General features: G+C 40.9%; 2 protein-coding genes and 1 long non-coding RNA gene across 3 annotated transcripts in view; 1 reads left to right on the top strand and 2 right to left on the bottom strand.

The window, feature by feature from the left end:
• Positions 1 to 16,576, bottom strand: part of LOC131335514 (uncharacterized) — a 28,919-nt gene extending 12,343 nt beyond the window's left edge. The window contains exons 1-14 of the mRNA XM_058370908.1: positions 16,375 to 16,576; positions 14,443 to 15,189; positions 13,613 to 13,706; positions 13,397 to 13,497; positions 7,040 to 7,198; positions 6,019 to 6,087; positions 5,758 to 5,880; positions 5,528 to 5,677; positions 5,199 to 5,330; positions 5,031 to 5,110; positions 4,755 to 4,849; positions 4,579 to 4,646; positions 4,344 to 4,445; positions 4,101 to 4,219 (exon numbers count right to left, since the gene is read on the bottom strand). Of these exons, the coding sequence (XP_058226891.1) occupies positions 4,101 to 4,219; positions 4,344 to 4,445; positions 4,579 to 4,646; positions 4,755 to 4,849; positions 5,031 to 5,110; positions 5,199 to 5,330; positions 5,528 to 5,677; positions 5,758 to 5,880; positions 6,019 to 6,087; positions 7,040 to 7,198; positions 13,397 to 13,497; positions 13,613 to 13,706; positions 14,443 to 15,129 (1,979 nt within the window). The 5' untranslated portion in view covers positions 15,130 to 15,189; positions 16,375 to 16,576. The remainder of the gene's footprint in view (positions 1 to 4,100; positions 4,220 to 4,343; positions 4,446 to 4,578; positions 4,647 to 4,754; positions 4,850 to 5,030; positions 5,111 to 5,198; positions 5,331 to 5,527; positions 5,678 to 5,757; positions 5,881 to 6,018; positions 6,088 to 7,039; positions 7,199 to 13,396; positions 13,498 to 13,612; positions 13,707 to 14,442; positions 15,190 to 16,374) is intronic.
• On the bottom strand, positions 10,041 to 13,390 carry LOC131335515 (uncharacterized). The gene is made up of 2 exons (XR_009202538.1): positions 11,522 to 13,390; positions 10,041 to 11,134 (listed from the first exon to the last, which is right to left on the bottom strand). It is a non-coding gene; the product is annotated as an uncharacterized LOC131335515 (long non-coding RNA).
• Positions 16,577 to 19,226: 2,650 nt separating the features above from the next.
• Positions 19,227 to 21,665, top strand: LOC131298654 (uncharacterized). The gene is made up of 2 exons (XM_058324130.1): positions 19,227 to 20,615; positions 20,751 to 21,665. Exons 1-2 carry the CDS (start codon positions 19,227 to 19,229, stop codon positions 21,651 to 21,653), a joined length of 2,292 nt encoding a protein of 763 aa, XP_058180113.1. The 3' UTR covers positions 21,654 to 21,665.
• The last annotated feature ends 4,884 nt before the right edge of the window (positions 21,666 to 26,549 follow it).

Here is a 26,549-nt window from a genome sequence, read left to right as displayed (position 1 = left end):
GGGTTTGGATTCAAACAGAGCCATGCAGATCATACTATGTTCATCAAGGGAAGTGCTGGTAAGATTGCTGTCCTTATTGTGTATGTTGATGATATAATAATGACAGGCAATGATGAGAATGAAATTCTTAATCTCAAATCTAGTCTGGCTCAAGAATTCGAGATTAAGGATTTGGGATCACTAAGATACTTTCTTGGCATGGAAGTGGCAAGGTCTGATAGAGGTATTTTTATCTCCCAACGGAAGTATATACTTGATCTTTTGGAAGAAACAGGTATGTTGGGTTGTAGACCTGAAGATTCTCCTATTGAGGCGAATCACCATATTAGTGGCAATGTGGGGGAGTGCATCGACAAGGAGAGATATCAGCGACTTGTGGGTCGACTGATATACTTAGCTCACACTCGACCAGATGTTACTTATGCAGTGAGTGTTGTTAGTCAGTTTATGCATGACCCTCGTGCTTCGCATCTTGATGCAGTTTATCGTATTTTGAGGTACCTCAAATCAGCTCCTGGAAAGGGAATTTTGTTCTCTAATCATGGTCACCTGCGATTGGAGACATTTACTGATGCTGACTGGGCTGGTTCTGTGGATGACAGACGCTCTACTTCTGGCTATTGTACTTTCATTGGGGGAAATTTGGTTACTTGGCGAAGTAAGAAGCAATCAGTGGTCGCCAGGTCCAGTGCAGAAGCTGAGCACAGAGCTATGGCTCATGGTGTTTGTGAGCTATTGTGGCTCCAAACCGTGTTACGTGATTTGGGAATTACTGATAATGGTCCTATGAAACTCTACTGTGACAATAAAGCTGCCATCAACATTGCTCATAATCCTGTTCAACATGACAGAACGAATCATATAGAAATTGATAGGCACTTCATCAAAGAGAAGCTGAGTGCAGGTTTGATATGTATGCCTTTTGTGAGATCTGAAGATCAACTGGCTGACATATTCACAAAAGGGCTTGGTAGCAAGAGTTTTCACCCCATTGTGTTCAAGTTGGGCTTGATTGATATCTTCACACCAATTTGAGGGGGAGTGTTAAGTTATGGGTTTATATGTAATTAGTTGTCGCTTACATCTCTTATGTAATTAGATTAGGAGATAAGGGACTAATGTGTACTTACTTTTTACATTTGTATAAGTATAACGTAATGAGAAATAAACCCTTGATTTTTGGATGTCAATCCTGGCGTTAACTCTTCATATTTGATACATTTAGAGGGATTAGAACCCTTTACCTATCACTTGGTATGCTTACTCTTACTGATCTTCGAAGTTTGCTAAAGATTGCAGGTGGTAGTGAGCGAGTAGGTTGGTTAGTGGTTATAGATTGTAGTGGTTTTGCTTGAATGGAGTATATCTTCTCTCTCTGTATATTTTCTACGTTGAGAGAGAAGAGGTGTGTATAGCTTCTATGTTTGGGCGGAGAGTGTGATGGTGAAAAGTTGAGAATTTTGGCAAAGAGTTGAGAGATGAGGTATGAGATCTGAGGTCCCTTCCTTTGATGATGGACCTCATATTTATAGGGGTTTCCTTCATCAGATGCTTGGCCGCCAAATAATTCCTTTGAATTTGAATAGTTGTTGCCAGAGGATAGGATGATATCATATTTTCTCAGTCTCTTCAAATTTTTAATATGGGTTGCATTAGATGGCATCCACCTTGGAAGATTCTTTTGCTTTGGGACTGGGACTATGTTTGCCAACCAAGTTGGGTATTTAACCTCTCTGATGAATCTAGCTGTAAGGAGTTTATCGACTTTAGCCTCGATTTGGGACGTCAATTCTGGCTGTGTCCTTATTGGCGCTTGTTTAACAGGCTGTTTCTCAAGATGGAATTGATGGATTGCGAGTCTATGAACTGCAACTCCAAGATCAAGCCCAGGCATCTCGTTGTAGGTCCATGCAAAAATATCGCGATGTTCTTTCAGAAAAGAGATGTACCTTTGAGCCTCTTCCTCTGCCAAGTTTGCACTTATGAAAGTTGGCTTATTCTTTCCTTCATCACTGAGATTGACTTCGCGAAGCTCGTCAATTGTAGCCTGACCTCCTTCTTCAGATTGTGTTGGTATGGGATATGTCTCATATTCAATCCCATCATCCGAGGCCCCTTCCATTGTAATCATATTTACAGAGAGCTTTTCTTTTGCGGCTTGATAACTCAAGCCTTCCCTTGTGGCCACAATAGGACTTCCTTGCTGAAGGGATTTGGCTTGTGCATGAGTTAGCGCGGAGTCAAAAGGTGCTACTATTTGTGTGGATACTTTTTTAGGATCAAGACCAGCTTTCACTAACATTTTTGTAATGTTTGCAGCGTAACTTGGTCTTATTGGACTCGATATCTCCACAGTTTTGAGATTATCATCCTGAACTTTCTTTTCCATGTCACCAAGTTCATGGAACACTATAGGCTTTATGCCTTTTGCTTTCGCAGGGACTACAAATTTACGATAGTTCTCCACATATGTGCATTCTGCCTTCTGTAATGGCAAGACATATGCATCTTTTTAACTCCAAAGTTGGGTCCATCGGAGCTAAAGCGCTTGCCCCCGGTTTCCTTTGAGACTTTGGAATGTAGCAAAATGCCCTCTTTGTCTGAGCTTTCACGCTTTTAGTATCTATTTCTGTTGAGCCCTTCGCTCTATTTTGCGAAGCCTTTGTGTAGAAACGAGCATCCGCATAGTAAGCTTCAACCCCATTAAAGGGATCATTATTCGAAGTTTGCTGAAGATTGCAAGTGGTAGTGAGCGAGTAGGTTGCTTAGTGGTTATAGATTGTAGTGGCTTTGCTTGAATGGAGTATATTTTCTCTCTCTCTGTATATTTTCTACGTTGAGGGAGAAGAGGTGTGTATAGCTTCTATGTTTGGGCGGAGAGTGTGATGGCGAAGAGTTGAGAATTCTGGCGAAGAGTTGAGAGATGAGGTATGAGATCTGAGATCCCTTCCTTTGATGATGGACCTCATATTTATAGGGGCTTCCTTCATCAGATGCTTGGCCACCAAAGAATTCCTTTGAATTCGAATAGTTGTTGCCAGAGGATAGGATGATTTCATATCTTCTCAGTCTCTTCAAATTTTGAATATTGGTTGCATTAGATGGCATCCACCTTGGAATATTCTTCTGCTTCCACAGAAGTATTTTCTTGGGCTCTACGTTTTATTTGATTTGAGACTACGTTGTTAATCCATATTTGGTTTGTAGGCCCTGTGAAATGCGGGCCTACATGGTTCAAATGAATATTTGATTTGTAGGCCTTGCGAAATGCAGGCCTACATGGTTCTGATTTGTAATCTTCCGCAGGCCGATATAGTCGTTAGGCTTGTCAGGTCAACACGTGTTTGTTGATTCGCGGGCTCGCTGGGTCACATTCTTTTAGGCTCTCTATATGCCTTTTAATCCGCGAGCCCAACATATGATACATTTCATCAATCTTTGGGTGAAATTTATGTGCCAACAGTAATGTAAGTATTTTCTTGAGGTTTATGCATCACTACTTATACTAGTTTACAAATGTCTGCATAACCAACAGGTCTTAGAAGAGATATTGGAGAGCTCGTATCGTAAATTTTAGGGTGAGGAAGAACCTAGAAGCTACTTGGGATTTGGAGGAATAGCAAATGCTTTTCCGACATGCCTGTGGACGTAAAGGAACTTGTGATTGTTTGTAAGCATTGTGCGGAGCATTTATTTTCCCATTATGCAGTGTACAAGGTTTATGGATATTTCAAATTTTCTACTGACCCAGCTCATCAAGGCTAATGAAAAGGCTCAACTCTCAAGCTGGTATGTAAAACTTAGAAGTATTCAAGAATTTCAGCCAAATGTATGTTACATCACAATCACCCAAATCATGTTTGTAAACAGCGTCCAACTACTTCTTTCCTATTCTCCTAGATGTTAAAAGAAAAGGCATAACTTGCTCCAGCCACGACCCTCACATAATGACTTTAATTTGGAAAATATAAAAATGAGAAAAAATTGCTAGGAAACTTCACAAACATTGCAGTTTACCAACATCTTGAATACAAGAAAGAACATTGCACGATAAAGTATGTCTAATAATTTTCCATAACAATTAGCATTGGAACTTTTACCTTGAGCGTGTATGACCCATATTCTTATCTAAAGATACCTTAGTATCTCTGCTGCGTGTATGACCCATATTCTTATCTAAAGAAACCTTAGTATCTCTGCTGCTTCTTGTCTTCAAGACCTGCAATGCACCAGCATCCACACCAAGACAGTAAGCATGCCTTGTAAAAACAGCTACTCACCTAAAAGTAGAGCACAAGAATACAAGCGAAAGACGTTCAAAAAAAAGGTAGCAAAAAGCATACAGTATCTGGATTCAAAGGAGGATTCCAGAGAACAAAGAGCTTTCGACCAGAAGGGCTACCATCATTCTGAATCAACTCCATTGTTGGTAGATTAGCAAGTTCCTAACGTAGGAGAACATATGTTTGGAATGAACCATGTAGTGTTAATGAATCTCATAAAAAAACTGAAGTTACCAAGTGGGAGAGAGACTGAAGCAGTTTAATGTGGTACAAAATAAGGAGAATAACAACTCACCATAGCATGTTCACGAGGGTTTCCAGAAGTTGCAGTACAAAATACAAAAGAAGGGTCACTACCATACACTGCATGAGTAAGGAGGTTCAGAAGATAAGCTCCGCATTACAGAGATAAGGAAAAATGAATTATAAGAAAATCGTGCATCGTTTGCACACCATACAGGGAAAAAGTACCATGGGAACAAAGCCGACGAAGTCTCCTCAATATCAGAGCGGTATGACATCCAAATGCACCTTTATATGCATGGGCTTCATCAATGACAACAAACCTGATTAATAAAAAGAAAATGACACTCATAAATAACAAGAAGTAGATTAAGAAATCAAAAATACATACTGATTCTGTCAATAAGAAAATACATTGTGATGAAGAAATCAAGTTCAGACACTAAAACAAATTCTTTCAGTCACTCTATAAGCAAAACGAGAAATCAGACTCGAAACAGATACCTCAGATTTGATAAAATTCGCCTGAATAGCCCATGGCATGGCAAGATGGACATATGTAACATATCTGGATTTGTGATCAACTGCACTAGTTGACAAATTTCAGTATAACCTAAGGCAGGCAGCGTAAAAAAAGCATACTGTCTGAGACAACCAAAACTTAAAAGGTACCAGTCTAGCATTCTCTCGCAGCCAAATCCTATCTGTCTGAGAAGTGTCACCATCATAGATACCAATACTTAAGCTACGATCAAACCCTTTTGCCATAGCTAACAAAGATCTTAGTTGATCTTGAGCTAAAGCCTGCATTGCCGAACAATAGGTACATCACTATACCAAGACTGCTTCAAAACTGAAAAACCAAAACAGATACAGACAACTAGTTTCCACAAAGTAAAGTACAAGGTGAATTTTGCAATTCAATTTTATCCAACAGACCCACCAGTAGACCACAAATAATGAAACTATCAAATTAATGATGAAGATGTATCACTATGAACCTTCGTTGGAAAGAGGTAGAGAGCACATGCTGACAAATTCTGGAACAATACTTCAAGAACCGGCAGATTGTAACAAAGAGACTTCCCACTGGATGTCATTGTCGCCACAACTACATTCTTGCCAGCAAGGGAAGCCCGAACAGACTCTGCCTTCATATACAGAAAGAGTTAAAGCAGATAGGGAATTCTGCCAAGGAAAAAGGGATAGCAGTTCAAGACACCACTCATACCTGATGACTATACAACCTATTAATTCCAATACATCTAAGAGCAGATTTCATGTTCTCTGACAGTTCCTCTGGGATGTCAACAAGGTTGGCAACTCTGGCACTAATTTCTTCAATGTGCACCATCTGCATCAGAATAGTACAGCACTTGGCAGAGCGCTCAACATAAGAGGTAAATAGAAAGATGGTTTTCAACTCCACATTCAGACCACCAAGCCAGAGAGAGTGAAAGAGAAACTAAGGAGGGAGAGGAAAAAAAGAAACCTGTCCACGAGATCCAATGCCCCTTTTCAGATGTTCTACCATTTCCACCGGTAGCAATGGGTTTGTTTCCTGCAATTAAGTGGTTAATAAGATGGTCTTAGGTGGATATGAATAAGGTTTGAAAGAAATTGTAGGTATCAAATCAGCATCAAAAGTAACTAAATTGGCTACTTAATAGTCACAGATCAGTTCCTGGTTAGTTATGAAAATCTAGTCAATTAACAAAATCGATTCGCAATGCAGTATTGACAATTCCTGTTCCCCACTATCCATCAAATTATCTACAAGCAGGATATAACTAATGGTCTGTACAGAATAAGATGGAGAAAATATGCTAAGTTGCACATCCAGATGGCTGGATGCTAAAAAGTAAAGATGGGTGCGGTGAAGGGGGCTTCAAAAGGCAATGTGAGTTAAATGATATTTATCTGCACTAAAGATTTGGTCTAATCGATACGTAGCTTCATGTTGCTTATGTAGATTTTCTTATGGAGGTTATCTATATTTTACATGCGAAGACAAGTATCCTAGAAGTTTGGCATACAAATAGTATGTCTGATTTTTGTTAGTCTTATTATTCTGTTTGTTCATATCTCGTGTTTAGAGGACTAAAATAGTCTAAGTGGTCAACCTTTTAATGCTTCTACTTCGCAATCTGAGCCCTATTTCTGCTGGAAGCGAGAAAGCGTAGCAGCCCATAACTTATACAATTAGTTACAAACTTACAATAGACTTACGGTTTGAGAATTTGAGGGAATCTTTTTAATCGTTCAAATCTGTGTGATGCAATCAACAACCTAGAAGGTCAAACCTAAAAAGGAATCTAGTCAAGTCTATATTGAATATATCCTGATCAGAATAGTATTTGATGCATGAGAACTCCATGCAAATCTATGATTGTCCTGTCATACGTATTTCTTGCTTTCCCTTACATTCTTAATTTGCAAACAGATTTGCAGCAGCATATGTTAGAAACATCCTGGGATGTGCTCAATAATAAAACAATAAAAAAAATACCTACATGACATCGTGCTTCAAATGAACGAGAACTTGAAGCTATAGACTTGCTTCTCCTTGGCCGTTTCGCTTCACTTGCACTTTCCCCTGTACCACCTCCTGTCACAAACATGAGTAGATCCGCCAAGGAAAGGAATTGCACCATCTCATCTCCCTTTTTACACTGCATAACATATCTCGTTATTGAACTGCAAAATACCAATAAAATAAATCTGGAACACAAAATAAACCGCCAGGAATCTCATTTTAAAAAATAAAGTGCAGTTATTCCTGCACAGCCAAACCGAAACACATAAAAGTAAAAAGAAAGATGGAAGTAAGCAAATAGAAAAATATAAACAGAGAGACACATTGAGCCTATCCCTCCTTCTGTTGAAAGAAATAAATAAGCCACCGGAACAGTAAGCTTTACAGCAATAAATCTGTTAAGAAATATGGAGTACCCAAACAAAATGGAGACAAAACATTACAACAAACTTGCTCAATAGAGGTGACCAAAAATATTAGACATGCCTCTGTGATATCAAGAAGGAAGCTGACAGCTCAGGGCATGTGTTGGGAACCAACTTGTAAAGCCTAGTCAGCGTTTTACGAAACCAAAGCAAAAAGGCTGGTCTGGGATGGAATGAACGTATAATCATGGGCTTGTAGTAAGTGAACTCATATGTTGCAACAGTAAACGAGAGAAGGGGAATAAGGCATGAAAACATTTTACACTAAGGCTCTGTTTGTTTGGGCGTAAAATGTTTTCCGGTAAAATGTTTTACCTATTTTCCGGTGTTTGGTGGTATAAAAAATGAGAAAAACATTTTCCATTAATTAGATGAAAATGACTTACCCTTAAATCTTTTGTAAGTTATTTTCCGAAATGAACCCATTGTCTTCTGCTGCAATTCTCACCACTCAGTTTTCTCAATCGTCAGTCCTGATCCACATTCAATTCTCTCTCTCTCTCTCTCTCTCTCTCTCTCTCTCTCTCTCTCTCCACCATTAAGCCTCTCTTTCTCTCTCTACACTATTTTGTCAATTACTGAAAATATTTTTCATGTGCCAACCGAACACCGGAAAATAAAAGTTTTACCTTTGTTTTATGAAAAAATATTTTACATGGAAAACATTTTACATCGAAACAAACGGAGCCTAACTCTTTTTTTTTTTTTTTCCACTCAAGCACAGGAATCACTGAGTATTTGCGGTCATGGATATCTTTACTATATGTTCTGTTATCAGAGGGCATGTTGGAAGCTCAGTTGAAGGTGAGCAAGTCCATCAACATTTAAATGACATATAAATGGTAGAAATCTCATAAAAAATTATGCGAACAATTTATAATTTGTGATCTTACAGAAACATAAAGATAATAACATTCCATAATCCAGAGTACCTATATTTCTTTGCAGTCCCATTTTAGCAAAATAGTGATAAATTTCCTTTTCATGTAACAGGATAGGGGTAACAAACCAATTAAGTTTAAGTGATTCCAGAGCACAACATGAGTAATTAGTATCTTGTGTCATCGCTTTCCAACTTTTTTCTCCAAACAATTGTCTCTCATTAGAACAAAAACTGACACATGAAGGAGAAGAAACTTGAGTTTCATTTGGTAACATGAAAGCTAAAATAGATGAAGAGTCAACGTGTGTCTCATGATGTTGACACTAGCTCACCAACCCTCAATCAATCAAGGCTAGCCCTGGGCATAGGCCGATAAGGCAGCCGCCTGGGCCCCCAATTTTCCTGTCAAAAGTTAATCCCCCATTTACACATGGACCATAACAATAGGCTAAAAAACAGACCTAAATTGCCATAATTTTCATATCAAAAATCTACTTAGGTCCAACCTCAAATATCAGGCCCATAAACAACAGTACTCTTATTGACGGGCACAAATTAAATATAACTTTACAAGCACGTCCCATTACATATGGCGTAAATTAGCTAACTCATCCGTTGGAAATGATATGATAGATAAGTTCAATTTAAGTTTACAAGCACAATTAGTAATTTCTGCATTTCAGAATACAGAAGTGTAATGTTTAACCATACTTGCAGCTTGTTCAATTTTATTTTCTCAACCTGGAATGGATTAAAATACAAATCAACAAGACTGCATGTTATTTTTCAGTTTTGGTAAAGATTTTAACCTGAAGTTAATTTTTGAGTTCAACAAAAATATGAAGGCTTAATGTGGATTATTGCAGTTAAGCTTCAAACAGAAAGCAGAATATAAAGTGTACTTGTATCATAGAAACACATTGATAAATGCAATATGTACTACATGATACATACTGGAAAAATTAAGCTTTGCGGGCAAGTGGTTACCTGTACAGGCATGCCAGCAACTTATCCAATAAAAAAAAGAAAAGAAATTGCACACCAGCACAAAACACACACACACACACACACACACACACACACACAGATGATGCCAAAGTCAGTAACTTCACAGAGAAAATTATCTAGCTTTTTCCATTAACTTTCGCTTTTTACTGTCTTTGATAAGATCATTTTCATTCCTCCTGCACTCCATCTTAAAATCAAAAAAAAAAAAATAGAAACAGAAACAACAAAGAAAAAAGAAGATAAAACAAGTATAAGTGTTCTGCCCCCTGCACTCCATCTTAAATATAAAAAATCTTAAAGGCTTTGTATGTTCGATTCTAACTTCATGCACCTAGAGAACCATGCATCAGAAGGATGCGAAGACAAGGACGGATTGAGGGGCGGATGAGTCAGGCGACCACCCTACCAACGTTCCAAATATTTACTAGGATTATAGGAGTAGCTTGTTTCTCAAAAACTTCAAAATTTGTTGGGTCGAGACCCCGACCCCCAAATCTGCACCCCAAGCACAAGCACATAAACAAGCCAAGCACAAACGAGAGATATCCGAGGAAAAACTTCGTAATTGTATTATTCACAAAACAAATACAATTTACATGAAAAAACCTTCCCGGAACGCCACAACCCAGCTGCCATCACTCCTCTCTCTTTCCCTCACTCCAGTGGCTCTCTGACAGTCTCTCCGGGCATCTTCGAGGAGCCCCGCTCCCCCCGTTAGGGGAGCCTCAACCGGCTCACACTCTCCCTCACCCTCTCTCTGTCTCAGCCCACACACCACAGTGCACACACTGCACTTACATATCAAGGGGGAATAATCCCCTACAACACACACTTCTCTTGGGTGTACCCAAGAATCACCCCCTACACCCAAGTGGGACAATTGTTGATCCGTTCAACCACTCTAATCTAGCCAAGCGCCTGTGTCACTACTAACCATCAGAAGTCTCACCACCCTAGCACTGGAAGTGTATATACCAACTGACCGAGTGTCTCCTTGCAAGACTAGATTTGTCGTGGCTAAACCTACACCCCCTCAACCGGAGTGCCTCACACCCCCTCACCGCGTAAACGTTTAGTCATCAGGGACTTACCTATTCACCGGATCAATCATTGAAGTAGCACCGCTTCTACTGCCACCACCATCCGTTCACAGCGCCTGTGTCATTCCCCTAAATGTATCCTTGATGTGCTCGGTAGCTGTGTCTGATCTCGAACACCCGTGCCTAATCACAAAACATAATCCATGATCTTATCATTCTCCTCATGCATCCCAAATCACAACTGCAACTCCCGATGATAGGTCTTCCGATTGAACTAGACTGCCTCCGATCATCATCAATCATATCCGCAAACCATCGCTATAGTGAGCATCTGTGTCACTGCCAACCCAAGCTCATCTGCACCCCCAACCGGGATACAATACTCAAGTGAGTGTCTCCTTGCTCACTAGCTCCGCGCATGTTTGCCCTGATCAACCTCTGATCCCTACAAGTCTGCTCTATCAATCGTCCTTTTCCGCCACTTTCCCGAGCCTCTTGCCACCCACCATCAGCTCTTTCCGGATCTTTTCTCTGCCACTCATCCATTCCCGTTCCAATTCCTGGCTTCCCAGCATCTCCAAACCGAACTATTACTTATAGCAAGCGCCTGTGTCAATTACCAGACGAGCAATCCAACACCCCAACCGGGATACTAAGCTCGAATGTAAAGTCTCCTTGCTTGCTAGCTCATAACAGATCGCCACAGAACATCCTCGCTGCTAGGGGTATGCAAAAAAACGAGCCCCGACGGACCCGACCCGACCCGACTCGAAGGGTTTCGGGCGGGGCCGAACATGTGGTTTGGTTGGGTACGGGTACATTTTTTCAAAAAAATAAGTTTTCGGTTCGGGGCTTGGGGTGCTGTTTTTTCTTACCCGACCCGACTCGACCAAACCCGACAAAAAAGGCAACGAATTCATATAGTTTTACTTCGGTTTTGGTCGGACCCGCCCGACCCAATCAAAACCCGGCCCGACTAGGCCCGACTAGAAAAATCGGGCACGCGGACGGTTACCCCCAGTCCTTCAGTTCGGGTTCGGGGCCCAAAAATTCAATACCCGACCCGTCTGACCCGTGCACACCCCTACTCGCTGCTTCCAAACCATTTTCCAACCCTAAACCAGCCTTCAAACACCTGATTCCTGCTCAACTAGCGCAATCGCACGTACCTAGGAGCCTCCAATCAGAAAATGGAGCGCACGGTTGGATCCGGAATGTTGAGATAGTCAAAATTGACTACTCATAAGCAAAAAACAGAGTAGTATCGGCTCCGAAATCGCGAAAACAAATCTAACCTGTGTGGACTGTACTTTGACACAATGACGTGGCCTACTCCAAGGGAACTTGCAACATGGGATAATTTTCCATTCTCTTTATCCAAAACCTCTTACGCGTGCCCACAGACCCTTCACGCATGCTTTCTACTCTCTCTTTTTTCCGTCTAAGCTCCCAGCGTGTGCAGCACACACGTGAGACTAGATCTCACTCGCCCCGCACGCGCCACCTTTGGCCGGCACGTGAGGCCATTTCCGGTGTCCTCCGGCGACATTCCAAGCACCCTCGAGATCGTCTCTTCAAGACGCATCTAACCCTGTGCTCCAAACTTCAATCCAAGTAACTATGAGTACGGGCTTTTCAAAAACGTACCTCGTCGCCTCGCCGCTGCCTTCGACTGGCCATTGCCGCCACCTCCGAGCTCCTCCGGCGACATGCTACCCCAATCCGTGATCGTCTCCTCGAGGTGAATACAACCCATTGCTCAAAACTCGTCTTCAATCATCCACGACCTCGGGCTTTTCAAAACAGCCTCTCCGCCGTCGCCGCCTCCGCCTGCTGTGATCGAATGGCTCCCGAGCCTTCATCCGGTGACGAAACTCGACCCCGTCACCTCCTATAGACTCGTCTCAATGAGGTGCACAAGCCTTACTAGTCCGATTGAGTTTTCAGACGGCTCAACCGAGAACCTAGCAAGAGAGGTGCTCCATGCTTTTTCGAAAAGTGTTGTGCTTCTCCGGTGACCTCCCAATCTGCAACCGCAGCTCTGACACAACTGTTGGGTCGAGACCCCAACCCCCAAATCCGCACCCCAAGCACAAGCACGTAAACAAACCAAGCACAAATGAGAGATATTTGAGGAAAAACTCCGTAATTGTATTATTCACAAAACAAATACAATTTACATGAAAAAACCTCCCCGGCTGCCATCACTCCTCTCTCTCTCCCTCACTCCGGTGGCTCTTTGACAGTCTCTCCGGGCATCTCTGAGGAGCCCTGCTCCCCCCCGTTGGAGGAGCCTCAACCAGCTCACACTCTCGCTCACCCTCTCTCTGTCTCAGCCCACACACCACAGTGCACACACTGCACTTACATATCAAGGGGGAATAATCCCCTACAACACACACTCCTCTTGGATGTACCCAAGAGTTTGATTCTAACTTCATGCACCTGGAGAACCATGCATGGATGCGAAGACAAGGACGGATTGAGGGGCGGATGAGTCGGGCGACCGCCCCACCAACGTTCCAAATATTTACTAGGATTATAGTAGTAGCTTGTTTTTCAAAAACTTCAAAAATTATGTAAGTTTACCCATTGAACATCGTTTTGAAAAATCCAACACCCACCCAACCAAGAGGTTTTCTAAAAACATTATTATTTTTAGCAACACTTTATTTTTTGTAATATTATTTTTCATTTCAAGATGGATAGGGATGCACAAGATTGTATGCATTTATAGTTGTAGATGATCATATCTTAGAAATTGAACAGGTTCATCAAAAATATTTATGACAATCTTTTTAAAAGCATTTTTACAATTTGTAGTAGTAAAAATTCATCTCTCCAAAAGTTACAAAACTCTATTGAATATTTGCCCACCCAAACTTGAATCCCTGCTTCTGTCCCTGTGCGAAGAACTGCTATCCTGCTAAATTTCCAAACCGCAAGAGAAGTTGAAAACTAGTGAGTAGTGACCATACCATATACAATTTAACAGCATTGCATAGAACCGTTTTGAATGACCCTTCCCTTTTCTGCATAGCCTGGACAAACTTTGCCATAGGCAAACATTTTTGAACTGCTGAAATCAATATAAAGCCAATGCATTAACTATTTGCAAATCTAGCAATCATAATCAACTTCGAAAGTGGAGATGAAAGTTAAGATGTCACCGCTCATACTTGTACTAGATGTACCTTCAACTGGATGTCTCTGTTCTACTGGCAAATTGAGAATAACAAGGGCATCGAGCACATCATCACCTGCTTTGTCGTAAACAAAGCGTACAACCTGTAAAGGACATAAAAAAATGTGCTGAAGATCGCAAGACAATAAGGAAAATAGAAGGTATACTCCAAGAAAAATGGTGGTCACAACTCAAGATCATCAACTAGTAGGAATTGCCATTTACAATGCAGATTTTATGGCGCAGAAAGTTGAGTCCCATAATCAGTACTATGGTCTTGGTGAGTAACCAATAATCCATATATTAGATCATCAAGGAGAGCAGAAATGGAGTGGAGAATGTGAACTTGAATTGTGTAAATTACATTAGCAAAAGGCGTGCACCCACAATGAAAACGCCAATGCAACCAATAAAATTTTTATACTGCTCTTAGAGACCAGTGCATCTATAAAACCATCATACACACTTATTGGACTTGATGATGGATATCATACGAGACATGGTGAACGCATTTCTCGATGCCTTTCATCTTTCATATCACATATAACTAACAATGACCGACTTGACACCTTGCCAGTAAAAACATGTGAATAGTGCAAACAGCCATGCACAAAAGGGGGCTCAAACAAACAGGGTTACCTGGTGGGTGTACACTGTACACCAACATTTAATTGGTGTACATTATCATGGCTATGAAATGGACACTCTTGAAATTCAACATCAAACCAAGAGATCATGACAGAAGTCAAAATACCAAGGCTGGAAACTATCATTGCATTTCAACTTTTTTCCCTAAGAAACCGTAGCAGATGGTTAACTTTGGAAATTCAACTAATTTACCTTAGGACAAAGATTAGAAAGAATCTCTAGATCAGCAATGCCAACTTCAAGCCCTAATTTATCAAGTTGGTCCAGTGATTCATTCAAACAGGTTAAGGTGACTATTTCCTGTCGCATATGAAGATAGGCAGAATAAACGTTCAAGAAATAAAATGCCTTCATTATTCTCTTTAGCCAAGAGGGGCAGAGGCACAAATCATTCTCATTTTCAGATGGGTTCTTGCCATTGCCTTGTAAACGTGCTTCTTTTACCACGCAGTCGCCAGAATGCGGATTGGATAGACAATTCACTGATTCCAAAAGCTGCATAAATCTTTTGCAATTGTGTTGATCAAGCTGACTGTTTTCAGATGACGCCAGTATACTGATTACGAGGTCATCTATGTGACCTTCCTGTCTATGACTATGGAACCTTTTCTTCACCTTGGGTTCTGAAGACGTATTAATATAGGATCCCCCACTCACTTCATTTCTATCTGCAGAATGAATGCTGTTGGACACAACACTACATAGATTTTCCTCTCTGGGTATGTTGCGTAGGAAAGAAAGGTCTTGCATCATATCAGACCTCACCGAACCAGAGGCTTTTGATGTTGAAAATTCATTTTTGCCTTTCAAGTTAGCAGAAGCTTTATTATGCAGCTGGGTTTGTTGCTGATCCTTCTTCATATAAGGAACCAGAACCATGAATTCTCCTGACTCAATTGAGTGGCAACTTATCTTGCTCTGCAAACCTAATTTTACACCCTAGTACAAGATTTAGCAGATAGTAAGAAACAGAAAAAGACAAAAGAATCAACAAAAACGATAAAAACTTCTCCAATTAGGACTGCGAAAAAACAAAAGGACATGTAAAGTGTAACAGACAACAAGAACCAGAATAAGATAACAGAATCAACTTTAGGAAACAGCAAAAGACATTTTCCACCATAGTACAGAATGTAGCAGGCAATAATAACCAGAATCAGACAAGAGAATCAATGGAACCAATTGCAAAAGCAACATAGAAATCTTCAGCAATGATGATTACCAAAAACAAGACGGATTTGAGGATCTAACCTAAAACGAAAATCCCCGACAATCAATAAGCTGAGATAATACCCTAGCAAAAGAGCAAGGTGAAAAAATGAGATGAAAGCAACAAACAGGAAAGCTTGACAATGTTCAGGCCATAAAAAATTCACTCAAGATCAAGTGGTTAATATAACTCAAAACCAATTGGTAATGAGTGAAGAGGCCGCCCAAGCTCATACACTATTTTTGAAAGTTATAATTAACCAATGTAGAACAAGCTCTACAACTCCCCAACACGTGGAGAGGTAAACAATGGATCCATAACATAGGGATCACAATGAACAATGAAACAAGGTTCACTTAAGGCACAAATAATGGGGCAATCAATCAAGAGAGGCCCGTCCAAAAGCCTCCAAAGCCGAGCTCATATATCATGTTCAAGCATTCAACTCAAAACCAATTAGCAATTAGCAATGGGTGGAGAAGCCACCCAAGCTCGTATAGACATATACTAATTTTGGAGGTTATAATTAACCAATGTGGAACAACCTAAAACATAAACAACCCAAACTTGAATTTATTGTTGAAGCTCGTTAGGTTTAAAACCCAAACTTGAACCAACCACAACCCCGTTACATATACAATGAGAAAAAAAATCACGCTGCTCAAACAGGCATCTTGAGACGAATTAAATAACACAATTCAAGCTTAAACGCATTATCTAAAATAATTTTTAAACCCAGACAGAATAACCAACTACTCAGGGTTTTTTTTATCGGCAACCAATTACTCGGTTGGACAACAAATTCCTCCATTCTGCACAGATGATATACATATATGGGGTGTGTACGAATATAGACACACACGCACACACACACACATACACGGAGAGAGAGAGAGAGAGAGAGAGAGAGATGCCTTAAGGAAGAGATGAAAATAGGGGGAACTAGAAGCGGGAGGGAAGGTTCGACGGAGGAGGAGCTTGAGGTCTCGGACTGAATTGTAGGGCGAAATAGAGACGATGGTTGATTCGCCTGACAGGCTTCGTACTTGGATTTCTCTCTCTCTCTCTCTCTCTCCCCCATTGCTACTGCTGTTGCTGTTTCCACTCAAACTAATTCTGATTGTCTGTCTTTATAGCAGAATCCCAATTTGGCGGGGACTTTCCAAAGTCCAGGGCATTGCAGGTTTGTAGCCAAGGAAAAAATATGGGAAATCTCTCTCTATACAGCGGTAAGGAAATAAAATAGTATTTATCCTTGTCATGATTTCTGACCATCTTCATATCTGTTTTGTGGTTTTTTTTTAGTTGAAAAAGGACACAATTGCTCTTATCTCTCTTTTTCTCGACGATTATACAAAAACAAATAAATAATTCTCTCAGGTCTCCCACTTAATAGAGTCTAAACCCACAAATCTTCTCTATAGTCCCTTCCTTTGGTAATCATTCCTCATCTTCGTCATCAATAGTTAGGTCATCATCTATAATGTCAAATCTGATGATACTTTTGTTTACACAGTGAGAGCACTAGATAGACGACAATAATGATTGCTTTAAGATAGGAAAAAACACACACACACATATAAAATACACACAAAAAAAATAAAGTTGTAGGTATATGTTTATGCAGTCCGCTTCTTATAAGGGCGCCCTTGCCGTATTACGGTAAAGGCTTTCCCTTTTCTCCCATTTCCTGACCATATTTCGATGATCTGAGCCGCTCAATGTGTTCAGAATGTGATTTTAAGGGTACTCGCAAGAATTCAGCAAAAAAAAGACCGGGAAAGGCTTGATTTGAGCAGTTTTTATTTGAACCGTTCGATAAAATACAAACAAAAATTGCTCGGATCAAGCCCTTTCCGGTCTTTTTTTTTGCTAATTTATCGCGGGTACCCTTAAAATCACATTCTGAACACATTGAGCGGCTCGGATCATCGCAAATTAGTCGGGAAAGGGACGTCCTTACCGTAATACGGTAAGGGCGCCCTTATAAAAAGTTTTGTGTATGTTTATGTATGCTAATAACAAACATCGTTGAGCCGGCGGAAGGCATCGTCACCCGAGCCCATTGGTAAGCTTCCAACTTCACCTCGACATTAGAACTGCGGTTGCACATAATGCACTTGACCTACAAACCAAATTTTAAGAAAACTATTATATTTCAAGACCAAAAAAGTATCAACAAGAACACAAATTATAGAGGTTAATATGAGGACAGAGACCTTCAATATATATGTGAGGTTGCGCGCACCCCACCCTCCTAGTGGCATGAGATCACTGGTTCTGTTGAGTTGGCCAACACTCACATTTAGGTGATATTCATATTGATTATTTGGATTAGACATTGTCAAAAGACTTCAAATCATAGGAGGAGATTGAGGATAAATTATTGAAGATGGCTTGAGTCCAATTTATTGGTGAAACATGAACCTTTGACTAGGAAATTAATACATATATAAATTATAACTTCTAAGACATATAATTGAAGTTTTGGTGGAAAGACAAACCTTTGATAATGGGAATTGGAGGGCCTTTTGTTTTCGGACTTATTCAATTATCATTGAATGTAATTTTCGTATTTTTCTTTTCTCTTTCCTAAGTTTTTTATGGACTTCAATCTTTGAAGTATATAAATGGCCTTCCCTCGATGTACCCTTTGTCAAGTTTTTTAATAAATTTTTATTGTTTGCTTATAAAAAAAAAAGAGGTGAAATTACACGGAGACCCCCTCTTCTATACGGTTTGGACACGAACACCCCCTAACGTTTAAAAACGACCATACTTACCCCCTCATATATTTAAAACGAGAAAACAAGAAACGACGTTAACGGAAGGAATGAAATGACAAATGTACCCTTTCTTAATTAACCCTAATGCAGACTTCACTTTTTCCTTTCCTCTGCAATTGACTTGATCATGGCGACACTCTCTCTCTTCCTCTCCAATCTTGAACATGCATTCTGATTGCTGAAGACTCTAGTTTCCACATCGAAGAAGATCAAGCTTTGGAACTTCTATACTGATTTTTCCACATCGTATCCAACCCTAGTTTCCAAGCTATGTTTTATACGTTAAAAACCCTAGATCGTATTATTGTGTGGGTGGCGCAAATATAGATGTATACGTACATATTATATCATTGTTTCTTTTCATTTTTGGTTGGAATCTGTTATTTTTTAGTTGGAATCTGTTGTTTACTGATTTTTCTGTTGTTATTTGGTTGGAATCTGTTCTGTACTGATTTTTCTATTCTTTTTTGGTTGAAAATTGTTTTGTACTGATAAAGAATGTTCTTTTTTGGGTGGAATCCTAGCTCGAACTGCATTGCATGTGGGTTTTGTTGGAATCTGTTGTTTATTGTATTATGTCGTTGACTTGGATGTTTTAAAAATTGGGGCTTTTGTTGTTTTGTGTTTGGTATGGCCCTTTAAAGCATTTCTCTGTAACTGGTCCCCCCCATTATGCATTAATTGAAGTCGTTTGGTCCTCCATGTCTGTCTTTGTCCAAACAAAGGCAATAATTGACCATTGTTTCTGTTCTTTTTTGGTTTTGCTTTTCAGATTTCAAATGGATTTTCCAGTAGTTAATCTGGTATTTTACCATGGAGGTTATATATCTAAGGGACCCCCAAAAAAGTATGTTGGGGGGAAAGTGGTCCCAGTTACAATTGACCCTAACATGCTGTCCTACTTTGACCTAAAGTCTATACTTAAGGAATTTGAGTGTCCTGATGTCTGTGAGATGTACCAAAAGGCTCCAACTCAAACTATGGATGATGGGTTGGTGGCTATAACCTCTGATAAAACTATGTTAGATATGTTTGCAATGCACAAGGACAACAACTCAAATGTGATTGATGTATATGTCCATAACCCTATGATGGAGCACAAGAAACCTAGTGATGAAGAGGAATCTAGTTTGACTAAGGCTGACCATAGTGGACAAATTGATGACCTGATTGACCTTGATGACTTAGTTGCCCCTGATGACATAGCTGAACTTGATCAAGGCATAATACCAACTGGTCCAGTTGATGAAGATGATGAGTCTGATAAAGTGTGGGACAGGGGTGATGACAATGGTGATGAAAGTGGAGATAACAGTGATGATGACAGTTTTAGTGGCTTTATTGACTCAGATGAGGATGACCTGGAAGATGATGAAGAGGTTGAACAAGGAGTTGGAGTGGTGGTTATTAATGAACCAGCCATTGAGATTATGAATGAGGAAGGAGAACTTAGTGATAAAAGTGATGACGTAAGATGTTTATCAAACGATGAGGAGGAGGAGGAAGGTGGGCACAAAAGAAAGAAGAAATTCATTGAGTTTGATGAGGCTAAGGATATAAAGAACCCCAAGCTAGTGGAGGTTATGGTTTTCCCTAATGTGACTGCATTCAGAGGTCTCCTCAAAGAGTTCCACATTAGGGAAGGGTGTGAATACACATATTTAAAGAATGAATCTAGTAGGGTCACTGTTATTTGCCAAGAAAAGTGTGGTTTTAGGTTACATGCATCCCCAGTGCATGGTGAGAAATCATTCCAGATTAAGAGATTGAGTGCTAACCATTGCTGTACCAGAAAATACATCAAGTATGCAACATCTAAGTGGATAGCCAAAAAATACATGGAGGGGCTCACTGATGAACCAAACAAAAAGGTCAAGACACTTAAAAACGATGTTAGGAGGAAATGGATGCTAGATGTCTCAAGCAAGAAGGCTTATAAAGTCAAGAAAGCTGCTCTAAATGTAATCCATGGGAATCATGAGGAACAATACTTGAGATTAAGAGACTACTGTATGATTTTGGTTAAGCAAAACCCAGGGTCAACTGCCCTTTTGAAGGTGGACAGGCTTGTGCATGAGCAAGCTGTGGTGTTCCAAAGATTATTTATCTGCTTTGATGCTCAAGCTAAGGGGTTCCTTGCTAGCTGCAGACCTTTCATAGGTTTAGATGCATGCTTCCTCAAAGGCCCTTATGGTGGACAACTTATGCATGCAACAACTAGAGATGGCAACAACCAAATGTACCCTCTGTGCATGGCCATTGTGGAAGCTGAATTGAAAGATAGCTGGGTTTGGTTTTTAGAGAATCTGTTGGCAATCATAGGAAGACCTGAGGAGAGGGGATGGTGTTTCATGTCTGATAGGCAAAAGGTAACTTTACTCACTAATTGTAACTTCATTCTTCTTTCCTTGATTGTAACTGCATAATTTCCTTATTTCTTACTGTACAAATTCCTTATTTTTAACTGCATAAATTGATTGTAACTTTGTGATTGATTATTGCAGGGTTTGATTGAAGCATTCAAGCAACTCATGCCTAATGTGGAGCACAGATTTTGTCTAAGGCATATGTATGCCAATTTCAACAAAACCTACAAAGGAAAAGAATACAAAGCTATGTTTTGGGGAGCAGCCTCTGCCTACACAATTCCAGAGTTTAATGAAAAAATGGCAGAGATAAAGAATGTCGACAAAAAGGCACATGAATGGCTACTGAATGAGGTTCCAGAGGTTTGGGCTAGAGCTTACAACAACCCTAGGTCCATGGTTAACAGGATGGATAACAACATGAGTGAGGGGTTCAATACATGGATATCTGAAGCAAGGGATAAGCCCATAGTGACACTGGTAGACACAATTAGGAGACAACTTATGGTAAGATATGTGGCCAGACTTGACTACAGTAGCAAGTTTAAGGGTAAGTTGTGTCCAAGTATTGCTAAGAATGTTGAAAGGAAAAAGGTTAATGCAAGAGGACTGCAGGTTATATACTCAGGGGGATCAGTGTTTGAAGTGACAAGTGCAGACAAGGTATATGTGGTTGACATTGGGGAGCACAGTTGTACTTGTAGGAGATGGGATCTAAATGGAATTCCTTGCACTCATGGATGTACAGCTATCATATCTCACAAGGCCCAACCTGAGGATTATGTAAATGATTGTTACTCAACTAAGACATTTATGAGGACTTATAGTCAGAGGATCTATCCAATACCAGATAAAAGCTTGTGGCCAACCACTGAATGTGATCCCATAATGCCTCCACCTATAAGAACACCAATTGGGAGGCCAAAGAAGGCAAGGAGAAAAGGAGTGGTTGAGCCCCAAAATCCTTACAAGGTTAGAAAGCATCATATTACTCTCATGTGCAGACAATGTGGGACATTTGGCCATAATAGAAGGACTTGAAAACACCAACAGAGAATTGGGTCAATCATAAGGGCAAGTACTATGGGAAACAAAAATAAATGTATTCTGGTGTGCCACCAGCTGGTAAACCAAAGAAGAGTGGAACAGGAAGTGGAAGTGGAAGTGGGACTGTTGGTAAAGGAAGAGGAAGAGGAACTGGCAGAGGAAGGGGAACAACAATTGGGAGTGGGACTGTTGCAGTTGACAAGGGCAATGGAAGACGAAGTGTGACAACTGTTGGCAGAGGAAGAGGTAAAGGAATTGGGACTGATACAAGTGGAAATGTGGCAGCTGCTGGTAGAGGAAGAGAAAGGGGTAAAGGAATTGGGTCTGATGCAAGTGGAAGTATGGCAGCTGTTGGCAGAGGAAGGGGCAGAGGAATTGGGCCTGTTGCATCTACTGCAAGTGAAAATGTGGGAGCTCCTAAAAGAAAGGCAGTTAACCAACTACAACAGAAGCAGGTATACTAATGCCTAATGCCTATTAGTTATGTAGTTAATTCACGATACTAATGTCTATGACTTATGTAGTAATTGATTGTTTATTTTGTTAGGCTTCTAAGAGATTGAGAAATGTTGGTGAAGGTAGGTTTTCCAGTTGATAAGCACATAAGATTGCTTGATCGTGGTGCTTAAGTCCATTAGTTAGAAGTGTTTTTAGTTATTATTTGTCACTTTTATTCAATATTGCTCGTAAGGTAGTTTGTTAAGTGTTTCAGGCAAAACGCCCTTAAAAGGAATATTTTGATTGCAAAGCCAACCCCCAAGTTAGTTCAAGTATCATCGCCCGGTGGAACTTGTGCCAAAGTGACCAAAGAACGAAAGCGAGAAGCGTCGGGCAAGCCAGTGGTCGTCGGGTGTCAAATTCTGGAGGCTAGCTTTCCTTTCTGAAGATAAGCTCTGCGTATCGATACGGATTAAGGGCCGTATCGATACGCGTTGGTTAATTGAGCAGGCAGAGAGTTCTGTATCGATACGGCCATAAACCGTATCGATACGGGCGCGTTACGGGGAAATTGGTCTCTTCAGCTTAGCGATGTGGTATCGATACTTTTCATAATCCGTATCGATACGGGGAGCTTTCGGCCAGATATTTTGTTAATTTTTGAACTTCCATTTATGGAATACTTGCCTTTAATAGTATGTTTCTTAGATATTTGATGAGAGAGAAACCCATTGTGTATAAATAGGGGCTTCATCTCTCTCTTTTGGGAGCTAGCCCATTACTAACTTTAGTGTTTTCCTCCATTAATGTTCTTTTAAGCTTTTCAAGAGTAATTTCCATAGAACTCAAGTAAGTTTGTTCTCGTTTGTTAATTTCTCGTTAATTAAAGTTGTTCGTATGACTTGGATCCTTTATAATATCAAGTTTGTTTTTGTTTTTATTGGTTAAAAATCATGTATCGTTTTTATGCTTTCTTTTATGCTTTAGCTATATGTGAGTAGTCGATAGGCCAAGTCTTGGGGTAATCTTTCCCAAGTACTTAGGTGGTTACTTGGTTCTCAAGTCCTCGAGCTTAAAACCATGATTTTCAGAATAGAGCTTAACTTGCATCTTTGGTCTAAACAAGGGGTGTTAACTCCTTGGTAAGATGTTTAGCCAAGCGGTCTTGGCAAAAAGCTTACCGAGGGCTCGTGGCCTCCTATGTGTTCGACAAATATTAAAAACAAGTTGGTTCGTCTCCGTTTAATCACATCTTTCGTTAAACGAAGTCATTAAAGCTAAATCCTCCGGGCGTGAGCATGCAATCGTGACTCTCGCCTGAGTTATAATTGAGAAACGGTAACGGCTTAAGTCAAGGGTTAGACGATCCCTAGACTTGCCTCTTTTAGTTTATAAAGCTCGTATCTAAATTGTTGCTTTAGCCTTTCCACCGTTAAAAGCAAAACCAAGTTGGCCGTCTTAAATGCCACAATCCACCATATAAAACCTACAATCCGATTAAGTTATATTCAAATTCCCTCTGGTACGATCCTGGACTTTCCGGTTATTATGCTACCGACGACCTAGCCCTACACTTGGGGTTTTCAACCTTATATTTGAAGGCGAGGTTTGAAGGCGAAGCATTTTTGGCACCGTTGCCGGGGATTTCTTATTTTAGCTTATTTGGAGGATCGACAAACCACTGTAAGTACTCCGTTTATTTTTCATTTTGAGTAAATAGAACTCAACTTAGCAGATACCTCTAACTGAGCCACCAATTCGACTTGAGGTTTAACGAAGCTAATTTGAGCATCAATTGCCTTTTTACTGTTTTTATTGCTTACATATAGCCGTGGAGGTGGCATAACCCCACAAGACTGTTTGTGAACGAGGCGGCAGCATAGCCCATCTAGTCTGCTTAATTGGACTGTGCAGGTTGTATGCTCAATTTATCGTAGCCCTTTATCGAATCGGCTACATCGATCTGCATCTCGTGAATTATCACCTCCGTTAAGGCCAATGGCAGATCAACCGGCAGCTCGTACTTTGCGCGATTATTTAACACCAAAAAGAGGTCCACATGTCTCCCCCATAGCCATTCCCACTTGCACTGCCGCCAATGCATTTGCTTTCAAGCCAGAGTATCATCGGGTTATACCAGAGTTTCGGGGGCGTGAATTGGAGGATCCCTATGCTCACATTCGGGAATTCGAGACTATCGTTAGCACCTTCGTGATCAGGCCGGGACAGCTAGATCAAGCTCGCCTGAAGTTATTTCCCTTCTCGCTCAAAGACAAGGCTAAGCAGTGGTTCCATTCTTTGAAGCCTCGATCTTTGCTCACATGGGGGGAAGTGCAAGACGTGTTCACCATAAAGTTCTTTCGTGTTAGCCGAACTAAGCTTCTCATGGACCAAATTCAGAACTTTAAGCAAAAGGAGAGGGAGGTCTTTTATAAGTTTTGGGAGCGATATAAGGATCTACTTGCCGCTGTTCCACACCATAATTTTCCCATGTACCAAGTGATTAACTATTTCTATCTGGGTTGTGATAGGGATTCCAAGCAGCTTCTCGATACTATGGGGAGTGGAGATTTCATGGGGAAAGATCCCGATGCCGCATGGGAATTCTTGGACGCCTTGGCAGAAATGGCCCAAACTTGGCAATACATTGATCCAGGCGATCAAGCAATGAGAAATCAAGGTCCGGGCGGTTCTGGCAAGTTTTCGATAAGCGAGCATAATGGACTTGAGACAAGGTTAGATGAGTTATCACTGAAGTTGGATAAAATGAAGTTAGACTTGACCCAGGTTAAAGAAGTAAAGGAGGTTCGACAAGTGGAGGAAGTGTGCGTCATTTGTGAGACTACGGGTCATTCGACCGACAACTGTCATACCATCCCCACCCTCCGACAGCACTATAATCAACTCCCCGAAGAAGTATGTGCACTGAATCAACGATGGGATCCATACTCCAATACTTATAATCCGGGGTTGCAGTGTAATCCGGCTTTCCGTTGGAATAATCAGAATGAAATGGGAAATTCGTCAACTTCTCAAGCTCCTCCGCACCCTCAGAACCAAACATGGAGGCAACCTTAACTTCATGGTCCACCCTGTTTTCGTGCAATCCAAGGCCCGCCAGGATTCATACCATCGGGCCAATTCCAAGGGCAAAATTCATTTCCACAACATCAAGCACCACCTCCGCATCGTTCTTTGGAGGATACTATGAATGCTTTTTGTCATATGCAAACTACCACCAACGAGCAAACTGCTCAAGCTATGAACGACATCCGTAATCAAGTGGGTAAATTAACAACGGCCATCGGGGTATTGCAACAAGAGAAAGGCAAACTACCTACTCAACCTCAACCAAACCCTCAAGGCCAGCACTTTGCGCAAAGCTCTTCGGTGACTTTCCCCGAGCAAGCAAAAGCCATAATATCGTTGAGAAGTGGGTAGACGGTTGATAATGCTCAAGTGGAGCCGCCGGTCGCGCCAATCTTGCTACCTTTTCCTGCACCATCAAAGCCAACATTATCAGATGGGGAATCTCCCAAGCAAGCTCCAACAGAAGAAGAGAAGGGAAAGGCAAAAGAGAGCAATGTTCCGCCAGCTTTCACTGTGCCCGCACCATATCCTAACCGACTAAAAACGCCGGCTAAGCCAAATCTGAATACTGATATCTATGATGTTCTTAAGCATGTGACCGTCAATCTTCCTTTGCTCGATGCTATTAAGCAGATTCCATCTTACGCAAATTTTTTGAAGGAGTTGTGCACTCACAAACGGCAGCTCCAAGTGCAAAAGAAGGTGTTTTTGACCGAGCAAGTGAGCTCGCTCTTCCAATCGACCCTTCCGCCCAAGTACAACGATCCGGGGTGTCCTACGATATCCATCATTATTAGGGGTAAGGTTGTTGAGAAAACTCGTGAATCTCCTGCCGTTCTCAGTGTATAAACAGCTCGGTTTAAGGGAAATGAAGCCGACTCGGGTGACTTTACAATTGGCGGATCGGAGTATCCGAGTTCCGAAAGGGATGGTGGAGGATGTCTTAGTTCAAGTTGATCAGTTTGTGTACCCGGTTGACTTTGTGGTTCTCGATACGTGCCCCGTGCCGGCGGCTCAATCATCCATTCCAATTATTCTCGGGCGCCCATTTTTAGCAACATTCGATGCTGTGATTCATTGCCGGGATGGTCGACTTAATATGAGTTTTGGTAACATGAAAATGCAAGTTAACATGTTCCATATTCGGAGCCAAATGGGAGATGATGAGGATGTATGCGGAGTAAGCATGATCGATGCACTCGTTCAAGACCATGTTGATAAGTTCGTTTGCAAGGATGAGTTGGAATTAGCACTTACTTCCGCCGAGGTCGATTTTCTTGATGCCCCCGAAGTTGCATATTTGTGCTCTTTATTGGATGAGGGAGAAGTGTGTGGTATCAATCCATGGATCCCAAAATTCGA

This window comes from Rhododendron vialii, chromosome 8a, assembly GCF_030253575.1.
Source record: "Rhododendron vialii isolate Sample 1 chromosome 8a, ASM3025357v1".
NCBI classification, from domain to species: Eukaryota; Viridiplantae; Streptophyta; class Magnoliopsida; order Ericales; family Ericaceae; genus Rhododendron; species Rhododendron vialii.
Note: the sequence above shows the minus strand (reverse complement) of the source record. Positions and strands in the feature narration are given on the sequence as shown.

What these genes read in the sequence shown, in the direction of transcription:
- LOC131298654 (XM_058324130.1), top strand. Translation starts at nt 19,227, where the DNA reads ATGGATGATGGGTTGGTGGCTATAACCTCTGATAAAACTATGTTAGAT. An exon ending in TCATGTCTGATAGGCAAAAG is followed by an intron (nt 20,616 to 20,750) that starts GTAACTTTACTC and finishes TGATTATTGCAG; the next exon opens with GGTTTGATTGAAGCATTCAA.